The sequence below is a fragment of the Electrophorus electricus genome, chromosome 10 (genome assembly GCF_013358815.1).
Source record: "Electrophorus electricus isolate fEleEle1 chromosome 10, fEleEle1.pri, whole genome shotgun sequence".
Lineage (NCBI taxonomy): Eukaryota > Metazoa > Chordata > Actinopteri > Gymnotiformes > Gymnotidae > Electrophorus > Electrophorus electricus.
The window spans coordinates 14223858-14248667 of record NC_049544.1 but is presented as its reverse complement, the minus strand read 5'-3'; the positions used below and the strand labels follow the sequence as shown (position 1 = coordinate 14248667).

General features: G+C 40.9%; 1 protein-coding gene across 11 annotated transcripts in view; it reads left to right on the top strand.

Moving 5' to 3' along the window:
* epb41l3a (erythrocyte membrane protein band 4.1-like 3a) overlaps window positions 1-24767 on the top strand; it is a 60214-nt gene extending 35447 nt beyond the window's left edge. For 2 of the 11 annotated variants that reach the window (XM_027002322.2, XM_035531075.1), the window contains 15 exons: window positions 103-278; window positions 3501-3584; window positions 4818-5032; window positions 11997-12044; window positions 13461-13496; window positions 14411-14599; window positions 15550-15642; window positions 16053-16733; window positions 17888-17998; window positions 18632-18760; window positions 20434-20556; window positions 20988-21086; window positions 22328-22408; window positions 22752-22867; window positions 23766-24767. In XM_027002322.2, the coding sequence (XP_026858123.1) occupies window positions 103-278; window positions 3501-3584; window positions 4818-5032; window positions 11997-12044; window positions 13461-13496; window positions 14411-14599; window positions 15550-15642; window positions 16053-16733; window positions 17888-17998; window positions 18632-18760; window positions 20434-20556; window positions 20988-21086; window positions 22328-22408; window positions 22752-22862 (2176 nt within the window). In that variant the 3' untranslated portion in view covers window positions 22863-22867; window positions 23766-24767. The remainder of the gene's footprint in view (window positions 1-102; window positions 279-3500; window positions 3585-4817; window positions 5033-11996; window positions 12045-13460; window positions 13497-14410; window positions 14600-15549; window positions 15643-16052; window positions 16734-17887; window positions 17999-18631; window positions 18761-20433; window positions 20557-20987; window positions 21087-22327; window positions 22409-22751; window positions 22868-23765) is intronic. The other 9 variants (XM_027002346.2, XM_035531078.1, XM_035531076.1 and 6 more) reach the window with 8 other exon arrangements.
* The last annotated feature ends 43 nt before the right edge of the window (window positions 24768-24810 follow it).

Here is a 24810-nt window from a genome sequence, read left to right as displayed (position 1 = left end):
TTAACCCATACTAGTAGTGCGTGAAACTCAAATAAATTCCCAATTTTATGGGATTAGGTTTTATGCAGAGTAGTAATTAAATCTTATGATATTATTCATTAGGTTGGTGTCTCCAGAAACTCCTCCTAAGAAATTCCTGACACTCGGTTCCAAGTTCCGATACAGTGGCAGAACCCAGGTCCAAACCAGACGGGCCAGTTCACAGATAGTGCGGCCAGCTCCATACTTTGAGCGGTCTACCAGCAAACGCTACACTATGTCACGCAGTCTAGATGGAGGTTGGTTCAGTTTTCTATTCCCTATCTTTGTAATCTATGGTTAAAATTTAATTATCAAATAAAACAAGAAATTGATGTTGTTCAAAGTAAAGTAGTACAGTTATAGGGAAACTATGGTGATGTTTTTGTCTAATGAACAGATCGCACATTTTTCATGTATTCTATTAGCACTTGCTCAGTGCCCTGTTTTAGGAATTCTCTTGGAGAACATTTGAGTTTGATCGGCATGTTCACAGCACTCAGTGGAAACTGCTGTGATTCATCAGAGTACTGATTGTTGAACAGCATGGTTTAGAGTTGCATTTAGACATGAGACTACTTCATTTTATTATAATTGGCACTCTGTTGGGCCTAAATGGTGTGGATTATTTGCGCTCTTTCTAAATTAGCATGTTATTATCTTTCTGTACAATTCATTTAGCATCCCTAATGTAAAGGTCAGTGATTAATCAGATAGCATTGGTCAAGTAATGTGGACAATGTGCTCAAAGCTGCTTTACTTATTATTATATGATTTATATTATTATATTATTTTATTATATTATTATATTATATTATTATTATTTCAAATATCCTTCATAAGGACAGTCCATTAGCAATGACTTCTTACAGTTCCATTTCATTCCATGATGTTGACAAGTAATTGTGGTAACTATCAGTAGAGTTATTGTGTTATCTCTGGATTTATCCATAAAATGTCCTGCTTTATTGACATTAATATTCTTCATGGCCATGATTTGGTCATTTGTGTAATTATTTTTGCCCTAGAGCTAACATGCATTAGGTGTTCAAGCTGTTTCCTTAGACTAGTGCCAGCATGTCAGTCAGCCAAAGGTTTGTTTCATTGTAATGCATTGTGTTCACATCTTCCAGCACAGCCTTGACTTCCTCTCCTCTCTGTTTTATCAGCTGCTATAAGACCATTAATGTCTTCCATTCTGCAGCCCGCTCTATGATTTCTCTACTGAAGTGCTTGTTACCGTGCTTACTGTACTGGGCTGGTGCCTCCAAGCTTGCGGTTAATGCCAAAATAGACTTTTTTTCCCCCCAAACACCTTAACAAGAGCAAGAGAGAAAATTCACCACAAGGATTTTCAACCTACTGTTGTTTGTGAGCTCAAATACCAACAGCACAGTCACTTTTAATTTTCTGCATTTTCCCAATTAATTGAAGAATTTGAATTTTTTGCATCCTCAAGAGCTCATCAGAAGCAAACTACCTTTTGACTTGATCTGATGTAGACCATTCCACTTGGGGCTGAAAAAAGTTGTGTTGACTGTTACTGCTCTTGATCTGATATGGCTCCTGGATTCAGTGACAAGAACTCCTTGGACATAGGTAGTGATTTAATTGGCAGAGCAGAAGATTGGCTTGCTCACTACATCCCCATATAATGTGGATCAAACTATTGATTAATTTTTCATGGTCAGCATTTGTAGAAAACAAACTAAAGAGGATCTACTTATCTGCTCCCTGCATACATTGTTTGCTGTATGGGTAGGCAGTGATTAAACATCCTAACTAAAAATTAGTTAACTTACTTACACTATATTGCCAAAAGTATTCGCTCACCCTTCCAAATAATTGAATTCATGTGTTCCAATCACTTCCATGGCCACAGATGTATAAAACCAAGCACCTAGGCATGCAGACTGCTTCTACAAACATTTGTGAAAGAATGGGCCACTCTCGGGAGCTCAGTGAATTCCAGCATTATACCATGATAGGGTTTCACCTGCGCAACACGTCCAGTCATGAAATTTCTTCAATACTAAATATTCCACAGTCAACTGTCAGTGGTATTATAAAGTGGAAGTGATTGGGAATGACAGCAACTCAGCAACAAAGTGGTAGGCCACGTAAAATGAAAGAACGGGGTAGGCGGATGCTGAGGCGCATAGTGCACAGAGGTCGCCAGTTTTCTGCAGAGTCAATCACTAGGGACCTCCAAACTTCATATGGCCTTCAGATTAGCTCAAGAACAGTGCATAGAGAGCTTCTTTGATTGAGTTTCCATGGCCAAGCACCTGCATCCAAGCCTTACATCACCAAGTGCAAAGTGTCAGATGTAGTGGTGTAAAGCACACCGCCACTGGACTCTAGAGCAGTGTTCTCTGGAGTGATGAATCACACTTCTCCGAGTCTGGGTTTGGCAGTTGCCAGAAGAACGGTACTTGTATGACTGCATTGAGCCAAGTGTAAAGTTTGGTAGAGGGGGGATTATGGTGTGGGGTTGGTTTTCAGCAGTTGGGCTTGACCCCTTAGTTCCAGTGAATGGAACTGTTAATGCTTCAGCATACCAAGAGATTTTGGACAATTTCATACTCCCAACTTCGTGGGAACAGTTTGAGAATGACCCCTGTCTGTTCAAACATGAATGTGCACCAGTGCACAAAGCAAGGTTCATAAAGACATAGATGAGCAAGTTTGGTGTGGAAGAACTTGACTGGCCTGCACAGAGTCCTGACCTGAACCTGACAGAACACCTTTGGGATGAATTAGAGTGGAGACTGCGAGCTAGGTCTTCTCGTCCATAATCAGTGTCTGACTTCACAAATGTGCTTCTGGAGGTATAGTTAAAAATTCCCATAAACACACTCCTAAACCTTGTGGAAAGCCTTCCCAGAAGAGTTGAAGTTGTTATAGCTGCAAAGGGTCGGCCGATATCATATTAAACCCTATGGATTAAGGTTGGGATGCGTGTGAAGGCAGACGAGCGAATACTTTTGGCAATATAGTGTATCTTAAATTTGTGTACTGTTAACTTACATTTACCTGACACTTTTATCCAAACCAACTTACAATTATGAGTGAGTACAACTTGAGTAATTGAGGGTTGAAGGCCTTGCTCAGGGGCCCAACAGTGGCAACTTGGCAGTGGTGGGGCTTGAACCTTCCAATTATAAGTCAACTACTTTAACCACTGAGCTACCACTGCCCTAACTTTTATTAAAGCCTCAAGAAACTGCAAACATTGTGAATACATGGAGCTGTTATACAGCTAACATTTTTGTATGCAACTGGTATTTTAATGCTGTTGTTGTTTTGTGGGTTTTGTGGTTTTTGTTAGTTTTCTTTTGTTTCCCATTAAGCCATCATTAATCAGAATAGACTTTAGATATATGAACAGACAGGATAAAGAGTTTGGTAAACAAGACTACGCATATAAGTTATATAAGATGCCAGTTGCTGTGGTATTGACTCTCTATCAATCTCCTCAGCTCAACGGAGCGTCTTCCAAAACACACCGACTGTAATCCCAGGATCTAAACCACTTATCGCTTTGAATGGCACTAAACCAGCAGGTAGATACATGTGTGTCTACAATCCCCTTGACCCTAAAAGCTTGTTGGGTTGGAAGGTTATAGATGCAACATTATCCTCATTATCTCTTGAGTTCTGCTCTGTTCATTCTTCATTTCTCTTTCATACTTGGGCAGGTCCTCAAATTTTCAGACTTGCCTTCCTGCACTGATCATCAGGCCATCTCTGCATGCTTCTAACTAAGTCTAGCATGTGTCTGCTCACTGCCAGCTGCAGTTTCCCTTGCTTAACTTTTTCTTCTTTATCTCTTCTCTTCTTCTTAATATTTTATTTATGTCACACTGAATATGGAGTTTCACACATTGCCATGACCAGTGCACTAGGTGAAAATAAGTCTGCAATCACTGGCCCCTGGTTCAGTGGTTTGGTGCTTTGAGTGGTGTGGAAGGGCTTTGTTCTGGTAGCTGGCAGGTCAAAGTAGGTCAAAATAGCTCATGCCTCTGAGTGTTTTATGGATGGTTCTCTTTTTTGTATTTATAATTATTTTTAACTAAATGAACTTGACTGTACCCTGTTCTTGAGATCTGTTTTTGAAAGATGACAAGAGATCACAAAACCAAAAATCTGTTCAAAATGTAGACAGGATATTTGAATTACCAGCATTGAAGGTAAAATAGATCATATAGTATATTCCATATATTTAACCTTGTCTCATGACTAGTGTCTAATTTGACCTAATGTGAGGGTTTTCACCAAGGTGAACAGAAGTCATACAATTGTAAAACCAATATATCGGTTTTAAATTAAAGAATTTTAAGATCAGAGGATTTCATATCTGTAGTTGTAAAAATATTCTGTATCTTTGGGAAGGCATAGCATTTGACTCAGCTCCCTATTTCAGTAATTACACAATAGATATTGTTATTGTGTGACACTGAGATATTGCTTTTGATTCTTGTCAGAAATCAAGGCCAATATCTGTAAATATATGGAGCTAGGGATTTGGAGGTGTTGTATTGTGTTAATTTACCCTTGCTTTGATGCAGTTCTTTTAAACCCTATAGGTTTGAAATGAATGCTCTAAAGCTGTGCTAATGCAGATTGCAATGTAGTGGCATAAGCATCCAAGCTTCAAACTTACATATATATTGCAATCGTTAAGCAAGGAATGAAAGCCACATAACTCTGAATGACACTCTGTGTGTGTGTGTGTGTGTGTGTGTGTGTGTGTGTGCGTCTGTGTCTGTGTGTGTCTGTGTGTGTACACACGCCAGAAATGGGCACAGCATTGTACGGGACTGCAAAAGGCATCGCAGTGAGTGACCTCATCACTACAGTTACACCAGAGAGGAGGCCAGAGAAAAAAACAGTGGAGGAAGGAGTCGTGCTTGTAGAAAACGTTTTTGTTGTGGAAGAGGAGGATGAGACAACAAAGATTACAGAAGTGTCCCAGCCAAGTCCACCAACTCCTGTTCGACAGGACACAAGGGTATGCTACCTTACATTAACGATTTGCTGAAAATATTATTATGTAGTAATTTTTAAGTGTGTTCCTTTATATTGATTTTTGTATTGTAAAAAGATCAGTCTGTAAGTAACTGAAGAGTAACACAATATTTGTTTTTTGGTTCTGTGCTCCAGCACATTGGATTACAAATGAATTGATGTTAAGGTTAATGGTATGAATGTCAGCTATCTGCAGTATGAAACAGACTTTTAAGACATAGTACCTGTAACGAGGTACATAGGATGCGGGGAAGAGCCACGACTGAACGTTTATTACACACACGAATGATACATAAAACACAACACTCACGCTCTGTACACCTTACTAAACACCTTTCAAACACTAACAAACACACTACGACACAGGAGACATATATACCCTAAAGGCGATTACACATGATACAAAACAAGTGGACGACACGAGAGGGCATGGCAACACGGACGAAAACACACACCAAGACGTTTGAGGAGGGGGCGGGGCCGTACCATGACAGAACCCCCTCCCAAGGGTGCAACTCCCGGCGCGCCAGCCTAACGGGCTACAGACCCGAGACCAACACGAAACGGCAAGGCCAGAGGACCGGGCAGTCTGCTGCGGGCTAGCGCGAGCAGGAGCGCTGGGGGGGAACACCAGGACTAACACAACGACAGACACAGGAACGCACTGACGGGGACTAACATACACACAGAGGGGAACAAAGTGACAGGCAATTTTAACGTAATGGGGAGAGACACGGTAACGGGGACAGGCACTACCCCACACAAATTAAATAGTCTGGGAAAGAGTGGGGGGACCCCCGCTGTCAGCTGGGTCGGAAGCCAACCAGCCTGGGGGGCTGTGTTCATCGCCTGCTCTGTTGGCGGCGCCTTTCCTGACCCTGGGGCATGCATGGAGGGAAGTGTACCGGCTATGGTGCCTGTTTGCTGGGCAATACCCGGTGCCGCTGCCGTTTTGCCTCCCCGAGGATTAGGGGTAGGCGCCTGCTCTCTGGAGGTCCTCACCCTAGGGGGAGGAATGTCTTCCTCTGCCGCCGACGTTGCCTCTCCATCAGTCACCCGAGGCTGCTTACTTACTCCTGAGTGGCGTGCCCTGGGCAGAGCCTTAGGTGCTGGGGGCTCGTCCTCCTCGGAGCCGATGACGTCGTTCGGAGGGGGAAATTTCCCCCTGGATACCACCTTAAAGCGCCTCACCCTGGGCAGAGCCTTAAGCGGAGCCTTGATTGCTGAGGGCTTGTCAACCTCAGAGCCTGTGACCTCCTCCACCTCCATCAACGGGTCCTCCTCACGACTGGACCACCGGTACGATTCCAGAGTGACGTCACTGCACTCCCCTCTCTCTCCATACTCAGCGTATCCCTCTGTCAGGTCCATGCAGGACCCAGCGGATTCCGCCTCTGAGTATCAGTCCTCATAGCTATGCTGGTCTTCATAAAACCGTCCAGTGGGTCCCTCCCCTGCTGCAGATCCATAGAGCGAGGCCAGGATGAGTGATGGTCTTTCTGTGGTGTAATATGAGTCCACATCGTCTGACTCCGAGGTCTGGAAGTCGTTATACCAGTCATGGATGTCCGACGTAGCCCCGTGTGACTCCCTCGCTTCCGCATCAGGACCACGCTCTCCTACTGCAGGAGTCAGGAGGGTACCCAAGAACACAGGGTGCCTCCCTGCACAGGCTGAGGAAGTGCGTTTACTCCCCTTCTTCCCCTTCTTCTTGCCCTTCCCAGGCATCCTTCTTCGGTTGGTGTTTCTGTAACGAATCGAGTAACACAGGATGCGGGGAAGAGGCACGATTGAACTTACGTTTACTACACACACGAATGATACATAAAACTAAACACTCACGCTCTGTACACCTTACTAAACACCCTTCAAACACCAGCACACTACGACACAGGAGACATATATACACTAAAGACGATTACACATGATGCAAAACAGGTGGACGACACGAGAGGGCGTGGCAACACGGACGAACACACACACCAAGATGTTTGAGGAGGGGGCGGGGCCGTACCGTGACAGTACCTCTATTTCAAGGGACAAAAAGTCATTGAAGAAATGGCTGTGTGCCACTGTGTAATTAGTTAATATACAAGAGCTAACAAAAGGAAAATGTAGGGCTGATTCTAGCTATGACTTTTATATCTGGTGCTAGTCTGGTGCTAGTCTCTTATATATAAGAACCAGAGACGTATCAATAGCATTAAGGCTGAAAACTGAATAAATCAATGAGAGACATTGCCAAAACATTAGATTTGTCAAAACCAAATGTGAGGTATATTGTTAAGAGGCAGGAATGGCCATTGGCACATAACAAGGCAGACCACAGAAGACCTGAGTAGTGGATAACAGAATGACACTTTCAATCTTGAAGAAAAAAATTTAAATGGATAATTAATAATATCAAAATTTTAAATCTAGGATGTAGGCACATATCTCCCAAAGATCAAAAAGAACAAAATACACTAGTATGGACTCAGAGTGTTTATCATAAGATACAAAACACTGCTTTGCATGGGGAAAAAAACAAGCTACAGTTCATTAAAGAGTACATAGAGTACATCACGAGCCGTGTCTAACACAACAAACGTTTTTATTTGACACAAAGACAACAACGTGGTTAGCGAAGTAACCTGGTTCAAACATCGACATATCTATACGTAGACACAGGACTTATATATATACACACCAATGACACAATAAGGAGCAGGTGTGAAACACAGGGAGGGTGTGGTCATATAGACGAACACACACACGCACACATACGCACATGCAGAGCAGACATTTGGGGAGAGTCCATTGAGGACAATACCCCCCGCAAGCCCCATTGGGCTGCCTGCTTGTTACGGAGAGGAGCCTCCTGGGCGGTGCCTTAGGTGTTACCTTGGGCGCTGGAGGCTCTTCGCTTTCAGAGTCTGCCAACACGGTGTCCATCTCCGAAGGAGAATTCCTATGGAGAGCCTCCTCCACCTCCATCCCCAGATTCTTCTTCTGGTAGACCTCTGAGACCTGACATGGAAGCTTACATCAGTGTATCCCAATCGGAGGTCGGTGTCCATTTGGCGCTCACTCCAATCGTGCTGCCCGTAGTACTCCTGGTGGTCCCAGTAAGGGTAATAGGACCCCGCGGTGTCCGGACCCTGAGACTGGTCTCCCTGGCACCAGCTGTCTTGGTTCGTCAGGGGCCTGTAGGACTCTGCAGAGTCCTTCCCTGAACTACACCCAGAGCCCCCCCAAAATTCTTCAGGAGCACTCTCCTCTGTCGTCGTAGGACTGAGAGTGCCCAGGAATATGGAGAGATTCCCCTTAAGGGCTGGGGAGGAACGGTTGCACCCCTTCTTCCCCTTCTTCTTCTTCGTTTTTGCCGGCATCCTTCGACAGTCAATGTTTCTGTCACGCGCGGAGGCAAAGCAATGATGCGGGGACGAGCCATGTCTAACACAACAAACGTTTTTGTTCGACACAAAGATGACAACGTGGTTAGCGAACTAACCTGGTTCAAACATCGACACACCTATACGTAGACACAGGACTTATATACATACACACACTAACGACACACAATAAGGAGCAGGTGTGAAACACAGGGAGGGCGTGGTCATACAGACGAACACACACACACACACACACATGCACAAGCGCACACATGCCCACGCAGAGAGACGTTTGGGGAGAGGGGCCGCACCGTGACACCAATGACAGCAGCAAGATGAATTCTGAAGTGAACAGAAGCAGCTTAACTTCTCAACTTCTCATCCAACCAATTGCCTAAAACCCAGTGGATGACTCATGATTGTGTTACAAGACAATGACCCAAAATATGCTAAGAAAGCAGTTTTTCGGGGAGTGGTCAAGCAAAGCAGTCATTTTGATTGGCAAACTAAGTCATCTGACTTTTCCAGACCTGTACACCATACATTTCTTAGAGGCAAGTGTGAAAATCTGGAAACAAAAGAACCCCAAACCAAGCAGGAACTATTTAAGATTCCATTTGCTAGTATACAGTCTTGTGCAAAAGTCTTAAGCTACCATTAGATTTGTTGTTTTAGCAATGGTATAATGTGTGTGTGTGTGTGTGTGTGTGTGTGTGTGTGAGAGAGAGAGAGAGAGAGAGAGAGAGAGAGAATATCCTAATAATTTCTATATTAGCATATAAACAATGTATAGGAAATATGTACACAAAAGTAAAAAAAAAAAAAACAATTGTCAAAACAAAATGGCTTCTGCAGGCAAATGTCAGTATTTAGTGTTAACTCCCTTGGCACTAAGCACATCTTGAATTCTTTTGGGGAGACTGTCCTGAAGTGTTATAAGTAATCTTTTGGTACCATTAGATTCAGTTTTTATTCCACTTAAGTGTAAGAGAGCCAGGTTCCTGCTATTGCTCAAGTGTAAGGGATGGTCACACCAAATATTTGCTACTTTTCTGTTTTTAATACTGCATATACATTTCCTGTATTTTATGGTTGTATTCTAATAAAGAGACTGAGAAATAATTAGATGGTCATAATACCATTGCTAAAAGAACAAATCTAATGGTGGCCTAAGATTTTGTACATTCATATTAATTAATTTTATATTTCCATATTCACAGTACTGTGTAAATTCAATGTTGCTGTTTTGTCTCTAGTAAGTTTATTCGGGAGGATATTTAATGATTTTCACAACTTATTTTTTTCTTAACATGGCTATATCTGTATTCAGCTGATCATTCAGCATCTTGGCTGGAAAAACCATGATGTTATCACCCCCCTAGGATGATATGTTTTACTTGATTCCAGATTTTTAATAAAGGCTGTTCTATTAGCCTGTCTGACGTACATCACAACGTTATAGCCCAGTCTCTTTCAGTCTCTTTCATGTGACCTAGTGAGGCAGAACATATCTTTTTTCTGGGCTTGCTTGTCCTTTTCTTTCACGCTACATCACTCTTCCTCCCACTCCCTCTGTCCCTCCCTCAGTCACTCATACATCTTCAGTCAGCTTCTTGCTCAGCTGTGGGGGGAGAGGGGTGGTGAAACCCAACAATCACCCCCTCTTGGACCCAAGAGCTTTTCACTTAATAATGCTGAGGAATAAGAGGCTTTGAGATCGGAGAATGACTGGCTCTCTCAACACAAATGTGTCATTACCCTGTTCCTGGGATTATTTGAGGAGACTCCTCAGTGATGAAAATGATCAGAGCACCATTTCCCAACAGCATTGACATGTGTAGGTGGGAGATATGGGAGAAAGGTGTTTGTATGTGTTTTGTTTTGCTATTTGTTTGTTTGTTTGTTGGAATGTGCATTATTAGACATATTATTATACATGCAATTTTGCAAGATGTTTTCTATGTAAGCAGTTTTCCAAACCAGCTTGTTTATATAATTAGAGCTCTGTTAACACATCTTGATGACTGTCAAACTTGAAAATGTGTGTATCTTTACACCCCATAGAAACCACAATATCACAATTAGGATTTGAACACTATTCCATGTTGATATGATTAACTATCCATGGCCCCAGTTGTACATTCCTACAAAAAATCCAGTTTAATTTTAAGTTAAACTTGTAGAATGGACATTATGTTTTTTATAGCAAAGAGCCCATTTAATTTGTTTTATTTGTTCAGATTTAAGTTTAAAAATTAGCATCAGTATTGGCAGAAACAATTGGTGATCTGCACTGGCACATAATTTTCATATAGATATATTGCTATTATGCCAGTTGGCATGAAAAGCAATGTTATTACACAGCATTACATATCCTTCATAGAAGGATGTTAAACCAATCATAATCTACCTATTTCATGTGTATTTTATGCCATGAAGCAATTTGATGAACTGCTGATAAGTTGTTGTGAATCATCTTTAATTGTATTCACTTATAATTTATTGATTTAAGTACTGAGGTAATGCATTTTAGCTCATAATCCCAACCATTGTGATATCAGATTGTAATTATTTGAATTTGTCTAATGAAAACACTGGGAAGTGAAATCATTTGAACTAACATTAGTTAAATAATAATCTAATAGTCTTGCAGATTTCTACCTTGTAACATATGAAGGATTCGGCCCTTTCTCTCACAGGAAGCTACCCAGGTGCTTGTACTGTCTCTTGTGATCTCAAAGCTAGACTACTGCAACGCATTACTTGCTGGTCTTCCTCTAAGAGCCATCAGACCTCTACAATTTGTCCAGTATGCAGCAGCACAACTGGTGTTCAATCTTCACATATGTTCAAGTTCAAGTTCACATATGTTACTCCACTGCTGCGCTTCCTTCATTGGCTTTCAGGAGCTACACGCATCAGATTTAAAACCTTGATGCTTGCCTACAAAGCCAAAAATAGACCAGCCCCTCCATTCATGAGGTCAATGGTCAAAGCCCGATCCGTACCTCGAGTACTTCAAACCTCGAGTACGGCTTGAATACCATGCTTCAAGTCTCGTGGAAGACAAGCATCGAAGCTATTCTCTGTCCTGGCTCCTAGATGGTGGAATGAACTTCCGCTTGCTGTCTGGACAGCAGAGCCCCTTGCAGTCTTCAAACACAGACTGAAGACCCATCTATTCATGGAATATTTAAATGACCACTGACCCTGCTCCTATATTGACTAACTGAAATTAGTACTTATTATAGGGTATTGTTTATTATACTGATGTTGTCTAGCAAACTCGAGTACTTATTGTTTATTGCACTTATCATTGTCTAAGATAGACCTTATGTATTTTGTACCTCTAGGCATCAGCATTGATCCCTGTATTTCTACAGTATTCTAGATGATTGCTATATTGGACTCTAACCTACTCTACTGGCTAGGATGTAGTCTATGAGTAAATGACAAAGCACTATTGTAAGTTGCTCTGGATAAGAGTGTCTGCTTAATGTAAATGTAAATAATAGGTTTGCTTCTTTCTCTTTTCATGCTTTCAAACGGATGTATATTTGTTGCACATAACAGACTGATTTCACAGACACTGCTATTGATGGTGAACTGACAGCTACTGAGGTTTGTTATACTGACCCACTATATTTAAAGTCTCTGATCTACATTTTTTTTATTGTGGGTTTTTTTGTTTTGTTTTGTGTGTTGTTTTGTTTTTTGTGCATCATCTCATTTAAATCTATCCATGCTGGGTTGTGCAAAACATATTTTGTATAGATTGCATATTTAGCATGTTTGCTTCATAGCCACGGAATTTTATTGTTAACAAAGAAATACTAGCACATTTATAGCAAGTTGTTTGATTCCAAAGGTCCCCTCTGTATTTCTTATTTCTAGATTACTAGTCTGTCTCTGTTTTCTTGGGTGTCTCCCAAAATGAACAGTGAAATACGGGACCCATTGCCAGCTACCCACAAGTTTACTTTGGAAAAAGATCCAAGTTATTCTTCTAAATCTGACTGCAGATAGTGGTCTCCTGCTGGGCAGTGAGCATACATATCTGGCTTTCAACAAAGGTTCTTCTGAGAACAAATGTTGCAGAGCATTTTCAGTCAATGTGAAAGACACAAAACAGGAAACATATCTAAGGAATTACATTAATATCAAAACTAGTGAGCACAACACAAGGTGAAAAATATAAACCTGCAAATGTAAAAATCTTGAGCACAGACTTGCATGCACATTCATCATAATATAATGGTCAAACCTTTACATTCTTGAATGTTTTGTCCTTCTCAGTTTGAGAGTTGTCCTCACGTGACAAGTACATTACCTTCAGTTGCTCTGTGCTCAAAATTTAACCAGGAGCCACCAGCCAATAGCACTTGTGAGAGAAATGGTCACGAGCCTGCCCCCAAACTGTCTAAACCACCACCATGACAAAACACAAGCACAGAGCCACAGGTAACATACTTGTCGTGCAAGGACAACTGACAAATCAAGAAGGAAAAAATATTTGTAAATGAAAAATATTGTTTAAGTGCAATATTATGATAAATGCGGACACGATCTTTGGCACATGCTCGCAAGTTTAACATTTGCGCTCACGAGTGGGATTTTTACACAAACAAAATGTTAAAACTCACAGATTTATATTTTTCACATAGTGTTTTTAGTGCCCTCTAATGTTGACAGTTTAGTGACACCACACATGTCTACAAACGTGCTTTATGCTTTGTTGGTTTACACTTGTTACACTCATGCCCTGAGCTGTCACCGCAGTCTCTTGGCTCTCAGTTGTAATTATTTCATGTTACGGTTGTTAAACTGTAGATTGGTACATGACACGGAAACAAATTCGACAAATATAGCAATAATAATTTTGGAAATTTAGTCAACCATTGTCAATCCAAGCTGATAATGTTAGAATATCTCTCAATGTACTGGACCCTTGTTTTTATTTGCACATTGTTTGCCACATGATTTGTCTTATGTTTCACTGATTATGATAATGTTGCATTTTGTGTCTGGTGTCTGCAGTCAGACCAGGAGGATGAGTCTGAAATAAAGACACAGGTGAGAGTGCTTCATGGGCTTTTGTCAGATCAGTCTAAAACATAGCTTTATCCACAGTGTATTTCACCATTTAATTGTCTGTACATGGGTACATGTTTGAAATTTGAATGTGTATGCAGCCTCTCTACTTCCAGCAGCTATATGTTATTTGAGTTCTGGTAACTGCAGCAGCCTCATATAGCTTATTATTATTGGCTGTCAAAGAATCTCTCGGCAAATAAGTGGATGTGTCTCTCTCCTCGGCACAGTTTTCAGCATATTAGAGGAGGGAATGTGTTGCTCAGGCATAGTAAGCTGATGCTAGAGGTTGGTATGAAGAGGGATAATAGTGCATGAATGTTGGACTTAAACACCAGAAATTCAGTGAGATCTACGTCTGGCAAGTGTTTTAGCATGGAGAGCAGATCTGCTCGGCTCCTGACCTCTACAAACTTTGTCAGACCAAACGCACTCTTATTGTTTGGCCTCCTAACTGATGTGTTTTCTTGTAAGGCGTTTGCTCACAGCATTGCTAGGTGAATGTGCTTGACTGTGTCTGCTGTCTTACTGCTGTGGCTAATATAATGAGCAAGCAGTGCAGTATTATGGTCGTGGCTGCATGCTGATGGAGGAGGAAGGCTTGTCCTCTTCTCTAATGGCAGATCATAGCAGTCATAGAGTAGCCAAACTAATCTGGAGGGAACAGATAGTATTATGTCTTAATCATGGATATTACCAAGCCTATTTAGTAAAAGACTGATCTGCTTCTCTTAATGTTTTTAATATAATTATGTAGGCCTATATGCTTCTTTTCAGACATACAAGTTTAATCTTGTTTCTGGTGTTGACTATAAATTAAGCATCTTGCCCGTCTTCTTCCTCTTTTTGCTTTATTACTATTGTTGTTGTGGTTGTTATTGTTATTGTTCTACCAGGAGGTGGAAAAAACACCTGAAGAGCTGCTCAAGCCCCAGACTAACATCAGTGAGCTGAAGAGGACTTTCCTAGAGGGAGGTGCCGACCGGTCGGGTCTCACAGAGTGGGAGAAGCGTCTCTCTTCATCCCCTCTGCGCTCCCCCCGATTGGATGAGGCCCCAATGATTGAACCCTTAGTGCCTGAGGATGTAAGCACAGTACTGACACCACTCAACTAGACATACAGCTGGTATTCAGAGACATTTAGATTTCTTTTTTGATTGGCAGGTTTTGACACACAAATTAATTACTTGTATAATGTTTTCTGGTTGTTGCATGGGTCTCACTGAGACTGAATTACACTCAACACTCTTAACCTAGAGACATTAGTGCTGTGACAGCAGCAGCTGACACATGCTGGAGAAATGATGGAGGCTCGTTTTCAACAAAGAAACGGAGCTCCTCCACACAAAAGTGAATGGAAGGAATCGTAGACATGAGAACTGAACAATTTGCCATAAGAAGATGCGGCAACATTGATTTTTACTGCATGGCTGTAAATGAGGTAACAGCAAATGAGTCTCATAAAGAGTGCGGAACCATCAGAGGCAGGGAGACTTGTAAGGTTTTCAGCTTACTTTAAGCTGCACTATCCATTTAAACAAAAGAAAATCATTTTTCTCTTGTTATACACAGATGCAGAATGAAAATTCAGAATAGCAATCTCTTTTTCTCTCTCTACAGACCTTTAATGTTACCTTTTCTGTGTTAATGTTGACTTTGTGTTGTCCTGTTAATTTATTTATGTAATTGGAAAATGTTGCCAATACATTCAGGGCTGTCATTTGGTGTTCTGACTCATTGCAACTAAATGAATAGTGAATAAGCCAAAGTAAAGTTGATGATTCCTGTCCCACAAAATCAAAACCAGTGACAATTATTTTCTAAAATGATTTTGTGTGGTTGCTATGTATGAGCGAGCAATATACAGCATGTTACATGTACATAATTTCTTCACAAAGTTGTAAAGTATCTGTTCAGAAATAAATATAGGAAAATAAATGTCAAGCACCTTACACACTGTAGGTCAAGGGTCATGATTTATGACCCATTTCTTAATGGCAAATGTGTCATCGCTCACTTTCTGTCATTCCTGCAGAGTAAAGAGGACTCAAAAGCAACTGTTGGAAGGGAGGAGGTTTCTGGAGACCAAGGGGTGCAAGACAGCCTGGAGGACAGGAAGGTTGATGTGGTAGGTGACAACACTGCTGGGAGACTTCCTGCTTCAGGTGTCATCAAAAACAGCTGTCAACATGAACAGTTATGTGTTTGCCTTAGAGACGCTACTTAGTATGTCTCTCTTCTAGCAGGCGAGACTGTTAGAGTCATCAGATGAATACTGGTTTAAGTCTTCTTAATGCATTTAATCATTTCAAAGGGATGTAAGGATTAATAAGGTTTATTGACTTTAATGTAGAATGCGGTGGGAAGTAGATGGCCTCAGGGTTTTCCACTGATTTTCAGATATTAGTATGTTATTAGGTAATGGCAAAAGCACTAATACTAATACTAATAAATATTCTCTGTTGCAGTCTTGGCTTTAAGTGTGACTAACTTCTCTTCCATAGTCACCTAACATGCCTCTCTATATCTTGTATGTAGGAGTCTGATGGTTGGGTAATTATAAACAAGGTTCCTCCCAAGGTACCCGAAAAGAAAAACATAGTCAGCTACAAACTAGTCGGCATCACAAGCACTATGACTGCCAATGAGGTTCTGGGGGACATAGCTGTCAAGCTCCAAGAGGGCTCTCTGGGGGAGGCAGCAGCCAGGGAAGAGGAAGTGCATGATGAGGACTATGCCCTGGGCAAGTCCTATGACACTACCTCAGGGAAGATCGTGACCATGACTGCCAAAGAGGGGGACTTCCCCTCCCCGACCTTCCCAGTGGAGAAGAAGAAGCTCTCAGATCAGGCCAGCACTGTGGCTGTGAAGATTATTCCAGTTTCCCCTGAGTGTGAGGTAGCTAGCCTCGTGGCTACAGGAGACATGACAGCGCCAGCAATCACCATTAAGGAAGTCAGGACCCCATCCCCATTTGAGCCCACAGGGGGCATTATGAGGACGGTCTGGTCCAATGATGAACCTGGAGAAGCAAAGAGGGCGGAGCTAAAGCTGCTCGCAGACCCATCACCGAGGGATGGGAGCTCTCCTACGCCTAGATCTCCCCTCAGATCCCCACTGAGATCCCCCCTCAGATCTCCAATGAAATCACCGGTGGATCTGCACCTGAGCCCTGCTCCGAGCGCCTATCTAACCAAAACGTCCCCAACAGCCCGAGTGGTAGTATAACACCGACGCTGATATTGCCAGCACCCTTCCCAGCTTGCCAGTGCCCTCCAGCTATGCAGGCCTGGCTTTTCGAAAATATACAAAAGAAATGAATGACTTCAAAAAGCCAGCGCTTCGCAGTCTTAGCAGATGGATATGAATGCTCTTGGATGTGTTTTTTGTTCTATCAGTTCGCTACATAGTTTTCCCTGGGTTTTTTCAGTTTTAGACACAAATCCCTTACCATGGAATTTGATGTCACGCTTTCTTTTAAAGCCGAGTCTGCTGCTTTATGGGGCTAGCTCTGACCCAATTAGTTTTGGCACACATTTGAGCAGCTTATTTAGTTTCTTATTGCACCTTTGTTTTTATTACTAGGCCTTGTCTGCCACTCACACAAACGGAATGTCTTTGGCTTTAGTCACAGTTTGAGGACATGACAGAGTTCTTTTCCTTTTGAGTTCCCAGGGAGATTTATGCTGCTTTAAATGGAATGATGAGGGTTCTGTTCATAAGAGGGTACCGATTCCAAGCTTACTGATGTCACCTCCATTTTTCGGTGGCCTTTGTGATCTGGTATTCATAGGTCATGAAAAGGAAAGCAGCAATATCTCAATTAGAGTTGTCCCTGTGGAGCTGAAACATTAGCGCTTAGCTCTGAAATGTGAGTTCTCACTCTGCGTCTCACTTTGAAAAGGTTTCACTATTAAAATCAAGTCATTCAATATCCTATTTTCCCTTGTAATTTTCCCTATAAAGGTAAAATAACACATTATAATAACTTATGAGGGTTTTCACTTTTTCTCTTTTTAGAGTAAGAATTTCAGGGGCAAGCATTGTCAGGCTAAAGCATGTTCAGCTTAAGTTCAGGGTCAACAACCAAATATGCCTAGGTCAATCCTAATGCTGCCATAACAAGTGATTTTTCTAAGGCAGACTCTAACTGTGATTTTCACAGAACTCATTGGCTCTCTTATGAATAACCCTGAATGAAGATGCCTTTCCCAATGAGCCAGAGCTTCACTAAATACAGATCTTTCTTTCCACTCTGCATTAATAACAAACTGTCATGTCTGTGTGTACGTGTGTAAACCTGTTCATTTTAACCCTCCACCTCTTTGTGTGCGTGTTTGTGTATCTCTGTTTGTGTACGGGTGCATGCTCAGCCTAAGCCCACATTTGATGAGATGTCTCCAGAGCTCACTGCTCTCTTGCAGTCTGCTCGCAGCTGGGCCTCCACTACTCCGACTACAGGGCATCATCAGGTCTTCTTTAAGGTGGATTGCACCAGGCAAAGCATTCCAAAATATACATCCTGGGAAAACACAGCAAAGCAGTATTTCATAAAATCCAACAAGGGAAACCATCCTAGAACTGTTGTGATTGCTTACCTTATATAATGGCTTGTGCTGTCTTAAGCATAGTAATGCCTTAATATGCTGTTTTATGATTTGCCAAAATATGTCATTCTAGCCTCCTGCATGCTCTTACAGGTCCTTGTGTCCCCATATCCTTGTTAGGCATTGTATCCATCAGCCATCTCTTGTCTTCTTGGCCTATGTCTTGTCCGTCCACTGCCCATTACCAAATGACAGATTTATGAGGCCATGTTTTCAGGAGTACCAGAAGGGGCCTTGTGTATTCAAAGTCAAGCATTAGCCATATGTAACTCTTCAACTTTCCTACCTCTTACGGGTGTTAAGACGTTATTTTAATGTGGCATTAATATAACATCTTAAGGCTTTTAGATGGATAAAAAGAAGCATGTATAAAAAAAATTGCCACCTTTTTGTGAGTCTTAATAAATAAATATTAATAAAGCTGGCTTTTGTTTTGTTTGTATTTGCAAAATTTTACTACTATTTCTTAATTATAGCCTCTGATCTTGGCTTCTTTGTGTTTCATTATAGACATCTACCGGTTCTGAAAGGACTCTCCTACAGACAGTAGATACACAGCAACTTCCAGGAAAAGATCATCCAAAGGAAGAGGGACAGGCAGCAGATAAAGAGCAGGATCATCCAGCCGGGCAGTCGCAGGTAGAGCCATCCGCTTCCCTGGCAACACCCTCGAAGCACAATGAGGTTTCTGCTGATGTCCACACTGAGCTCTGTGGCTCTGCGCATGTCCAAGACCAGTTGGAATCAGACACAGACTTGTACAAGACTTCCTTTAACTCCACTAGTGGGGCCTCATCTACATTCAGCAGGCCTTTCTGCCCTGTGGGCACTGACCCAGCAGCAATGCCAATCTGGCACCCCATACCCAGTGGCAGCGAATCAGAGGGTCAAGAGCTTCTGTCTGTCCACTGATGATGATGAAGTGGGATCAATCGCCTAGTATGGTGTCCAGCTCCCCACTCAGGCTAACAGAGCAATCGGGAAGCAGAGGGCCGCAAGGAGAAGGTAGAACCCCATATGCCTGTCCTAGAAGTGAACCCCTTTTTTGGCCCCATCATCCTAAAGCCACAGATCCCAAGCAGTTGCTCCAGGCCCCAGATCCCAAAACTTTGAACCCAAATGCCTCCCATCTACTGTAATAAGGCTGGCGCAGTTGCACCATGGTCATTCACAGCCAGTGTGTTCATCTGTGCACAAGGGGAAAGAGAGCTTGCTTAGATCTCTACTGAGGGTTTTAAAGGAAAGAATTGTTATGCAGGACAGAATGAGTCTTGAGTGTATATCATGCATCACATGAGCTGAGACATAACTTCATTTAAAGAATCATGAGAGTAACTTTTTGTGAGTGTATAAATGTGTGCACACACAAAATGTGCCAGATCTGCACAATGATGTACACATTGCTACAACTCCCCATAAGCAATTTCTTATTCTTAGCTTCACCCATGTCTCCTGTGAACATATCCCTAATATTATATGAAAAGGCACATAAAAATATAGATAGGTCTGAAGGTTTTTGTGTACTAACATTCAAATATATCAAATAGCAGTAATACAGCCATCATAATTGTAATTATGTCAGTGCTTGCATATGAAATTTATGTATTTGACAAGTATCCTTTTGATCTAGTTCATCAGCATAAACTTGTTTTTTTTTTCACCTTTTCTGCTGTTTATTCATTTGTCACTCTTAAAACAAGATTTTTAAAGATAGATCGTGACTTACAAGATGATAAGAAAGCTATGTTTTTAGGATCTTATTCACACCTGTTATATCTTCAAGAATATGGTGTGACCTTTAACAACAGGCCTTCAGAATGAAAGAGCAACATCATTCTGGTGACTGCTGAGACTTTACTCATAATGAGTCAATATGCACGCACAGTATTGTAAATAGCTTGTGCTTTGTGCCATTCTTATTGTTAGAGATGGTTAGTTCTGACTGACCTTTACAAGCACAGTGTACAAGTTAAATGGATGCCTTTTTATACTGTATTTACATTAATAGCATTATAGCAGTACCTTTCTCCTATTAAAATAAGCTTTGTGTGTGTGTCTGTAGCTTTGTGTGTGTGTCTGTATGTTTGTCATCTATATAAATGCATGCATATAGAGACTGGATAAACATATTTACAGGGAAAAATTACAATTCTGAGATGCATAACAAAATTAATTTTGTGGGATCATATGAGGATTTTGTATGTATATCTGTGAGATCATATGAAAGCTCTAGATGTGTGTTTGAGTGTGTTTAAGTAAGAAAGAGATGAAGACATTCAAAATCTTCCATTTCTACTCTCCACCCCTCCTAGCAGCTACAGACAGAGGTTGTGACATTGAGTGGTGGGTTGTCAGGGGACATGGAGATGCTAGTGACACAAGAAATGCCAGTGATCCACACAGAGATGAAGACCATAACATACGAGGCCCTGCAGGTACTCTGCCCCCTGCAGGAAGAAGAAGATATACCACTCAGGAGTAATGTATGCTGGAATAGTCTATCTGAAGCTATGGAAACAGTTTTTTCATTACTTTTGAGACATTTACAGTCAAAATGTTAAGCAAAGATTACATATAAAGTACTGTGAAAATGTGAGGTTATGACTCACCAAGAAGCACCCAATTACACAATTACAGAGGTTTTGCCCCAGAAGGCTCTGATCTTACCTGATTGTACATTTATGTAAGCTGTCAACATATGCTTGGATTTTTTGTGGAGGGGGGTATAAATTGCATGTTGTCATGTTCATTTTGAGCTGATAAAGCTTTTTCTTTCAGTGACACACAGTAGATATGTCGGATGTTTTGTGCAGGTATCAGATAAGGTGATTGCCTATCTAATGCTCTGTCTAATCCATGATGACAGGGTGACATGGATGGCGACTCTGAGCCAGGTATTCTGATGAGCGCGCAGACCATCACGTCTGAGACCACCAGTACAACCACCACCACGCATATCACCAAGGTACTGCCGCCTGACGTGTTTCTCCACTTTCTAGAGCGGATTTCTAATGAATTTATGTACATCAGTAGAAATGTTCCTGATCCATGATGAAATATTGAAATATATGAATATTAATTATCTGTGGAAGGTATTGAATGCATGAGAAATAGTAAGCTAAATGTATTTAGTTGTAATGTATTAAGGTGCTTATGTCACTAATTAGATCATTTCCTATTCCTGTGCAGTGACAAGAAATGTGGCCAAATTATGTGACTAGCCTAATTTCCAAACAACATGTAGAAAGACAGGAAAGGGATTATTTGTTTCAAATGTCATTTATGTTCTTCTAGTTGAGCTAAAAGAGAAATAGTAAACAAGGTCACATTTTCCATGCCATTTCATATACTCTATGTTGTACCTACCAGGTAAGGTATAACACTGGAAACATGAAGTACCTACTGTTGTGGAATATCTTCCTTCCAACAGAAAATGGGATACTACAAGCTGTTTAGATTTGCACTCCACATAGTTTCACTGTGCTTCTAAGTACTGTGCTTCACTAGTAGCACAGTGTCCACTCTGCCTCTTATTGAGGCAACCTGTGAGAGCAGTGGTCATTAGCATACTGAATGCTGAATCAGCACCCAGAAAATGACATTTTCTTCACAGTGACAAAGTGATAGAGTAGAATATAATACAGAAAAGCTGAAATAAACTACTCTTCACCTACATGTTTCAAAGAGCACATGGAACAGTGCTAAATGCATCTACAACTGCACAGATGATGTCTCCTCGATTGGTGATGAAACTTTTGCAGTATAATTGCAAGCTCAGCGAACAATTCAGAATCAGTCAATTATATCTCCTTCAAATATCTACACACACATGCAGAGACAGGATTTACTAAGTCACACTTCTTGATTGGTCATATCATGGTGCATGAAACGGTCAGATTCAGTCAACTCAAGTCAGTAGTGAAACCTTATTTGTATTTTCCACTCGGGATCAATAAAGTTCTGTGTAGCTATATAATTTATATGTTGTGAGACTTTTCATGGTTGAAAAAAACAGTGCTAAAATACTGATTTGTTTTGCCTCAGTTTTGCACATTTGGATAAGTTGAACCCATTCATCAATGATTAAATAATAGATATTTTTGCACATGTCATTATGTTCTGTCAATCAAGAATCCTAGTTTACCCTTGGTTTATTGGATTATGTCATTATTTGGTATTAAGTGTGTTCTCTGCTTTTTTTATCAGACTGTTAAGGGAGGTATCTCAGAAACCAGGATCGAGAAGAGAATTGTCATCTCGGGAGATGCAGACATTGACCACGATGAGGTGAGAATCGCACAATCAACTCACACCGAATAGCTGTTTAGCCTAACACTTTCAACACTTCATTGAATCCTGAGGAGTGTGTCTTCTTAAATACTGACTTGGCCACTATTGCTTATAACCTGATATTACTCTAACCTTAAGTCCTAAGTTTGATTGTATCTTTGTATTGTTTGGTGACTACCAGTGATGCTCTTAATCAACAGAAGCCAAAAAGACTCTCTGCCATAGTTTCTCCACACCTTGGTGTAAACCACACCCACTTTACAATTTCTTAAAGACATAATTTATCATTCCCATCCCCACACCTCTTTGTTTTGTCATCATGGGGTGCCACTGGGGCCAGGCCCTGGCTCAGGCCATTAAAGAAGCCAAAGAGCAACACCCTGACATGTCAGTGACCAAAGTAGTGGTCCACAAAGAGACTGAAATCACACCAGAAGAGGGCGAGGAGTGATGCAGGTAAGGGAAGAACCAATCATAGCTCTGTTTGGCTTGGCAAACTGCAAACTGATCTTCCATTTCGCTAAAATGGCCAAAGCTCCAGGATCTGCTGCTGGCCAGAATTCTAACCCTATATCTGCACTTGTAATTATTTTAGACATGTTGTAAATACAGTACACTGCTTACTGAAAGAATGACATGCTGGACATATTTAAAACAACATACTAACCAACCATCCATTTGTGTTCTTGTTGGGTTTTTTGTGTTTGTTTGTTTGTTTTGCTTTGGGGTTTTGTTTGGGTTTTTTTTGTATTGATTTGCACTTCTTTGACAATAAGCAATTAAAAGGAAGGAAAACGTTCCTTTAGAGTTTTGATACTAAAGAAATAAAGAAATCCTTTCCTAAGAATGGTTTTTGGAAAAATATGGCGCACTCCACTGGACATAATCAGTACTGCAATTTATTATTTGCAGCTAATTGTGATGCTCATTTTCACAGTTTGCTTGGATTATTGGTTCTGTATATTTCTTAATAGAAATCTATTGTTATTGTAAATAGGACTAGCTTGGTGTATTTCTTATTGTCAAAATGTTCTATGGCATAAAAGCATGTATTGGAGTTTTTGCATTGCAGGTGACTGATAAACCTAACATTGTTGCATGCCTTTTACAATTTACTACTATATGCATATGATATTAAAATGTATTAGGAGCCAATGCTGTATAATCACAACTAATACAAAGCACTCAAAGGCACATACACTGTGATGCAAAGAGTAAAGTGGTGCAGATACCATTTACAAAGCTTACTTCCATGCTTCTTAATGACAGGTGTCAACTGTTGGAGGCAAAAATGTGTTAAAGTGTGATACTCCTTTCATGAAATATTATGAAATTTTTGTTTATATATTTTTAGGATTAGTATGTCTTCATGCTTTCTGAAGCGAACTCATATCTACAACATGCAGAATGAAGGACGCTTTGGAGAAGTCACCCATGGAAACTGCACTTCAAATAAACCAATGGATATTACTTCATTTGAGCACTGTTGGAGCAGCCTCTCATAAACACATACACACATGCTCCCACTCTCCAAAACACGCTTACAGAACCACTGGGCAGCCTGGTCCAGCACTGGATCGCTGCTATTGCATGACAAGGGAACAACTGTTTTTTTGTAAAGAGAACAAAAGACACGTACATTTTAGGAAGCACTCTATGACAATGTAAATTTCAGTTTACCCTGAACACTACTAAAGGGAAAATGTATGTGACATGAATTTTGAAAATAATACTGATACAAATAACTTCATTTTATTTATTAGAATACTGCTCAGTACAAAGAAGGAAGAAATAATACTAGACTGTATCTGTATGAGCACATAATATTTAACCATGCAATATGTGTGCTGTTCGTCGCAACTCCACGTGTCCATGCCTACTCTGCCTCTTATGTGCTCATGTTGAACCTACCATATCTGACTGAGAAAATGAATGATTAACCCATTTGCTTTATAGATCGTGCATATTAGAGAATTAATATAATTTTTTTTTTTACTTGAATTATATATGCATTTTATGTTTCCCTTATATTTAGACTGAATGGCAGATGTGCAGGATTTTGACTGAATTTTTAAAGAATGGAGCCTGGCACTGTGACATTTGTCACTTACTCTTCATTAAAATTGATGTCTTCACAAGTGTCATTCTTTTAAGTCCTTTGCAGAATTCTCCATGCCCATGGTGGCATAGCCAAGCCTTAAATTGTATGAGCTGAATAGAGAACATGAACATCTCCAATTGTGTAATGTTTTTTGTTTATCATTAGCTTGTGTGTTTTTAAACCATAATTCTGTCATATGCTGCAGTTCATGCTGGTTGTTTCCCACGAGCTCAAATAAAATGGAAAATACTCCGATTTTTGGCGTTTATTCTATATCCAAAAGCCAGACAATGTCTAA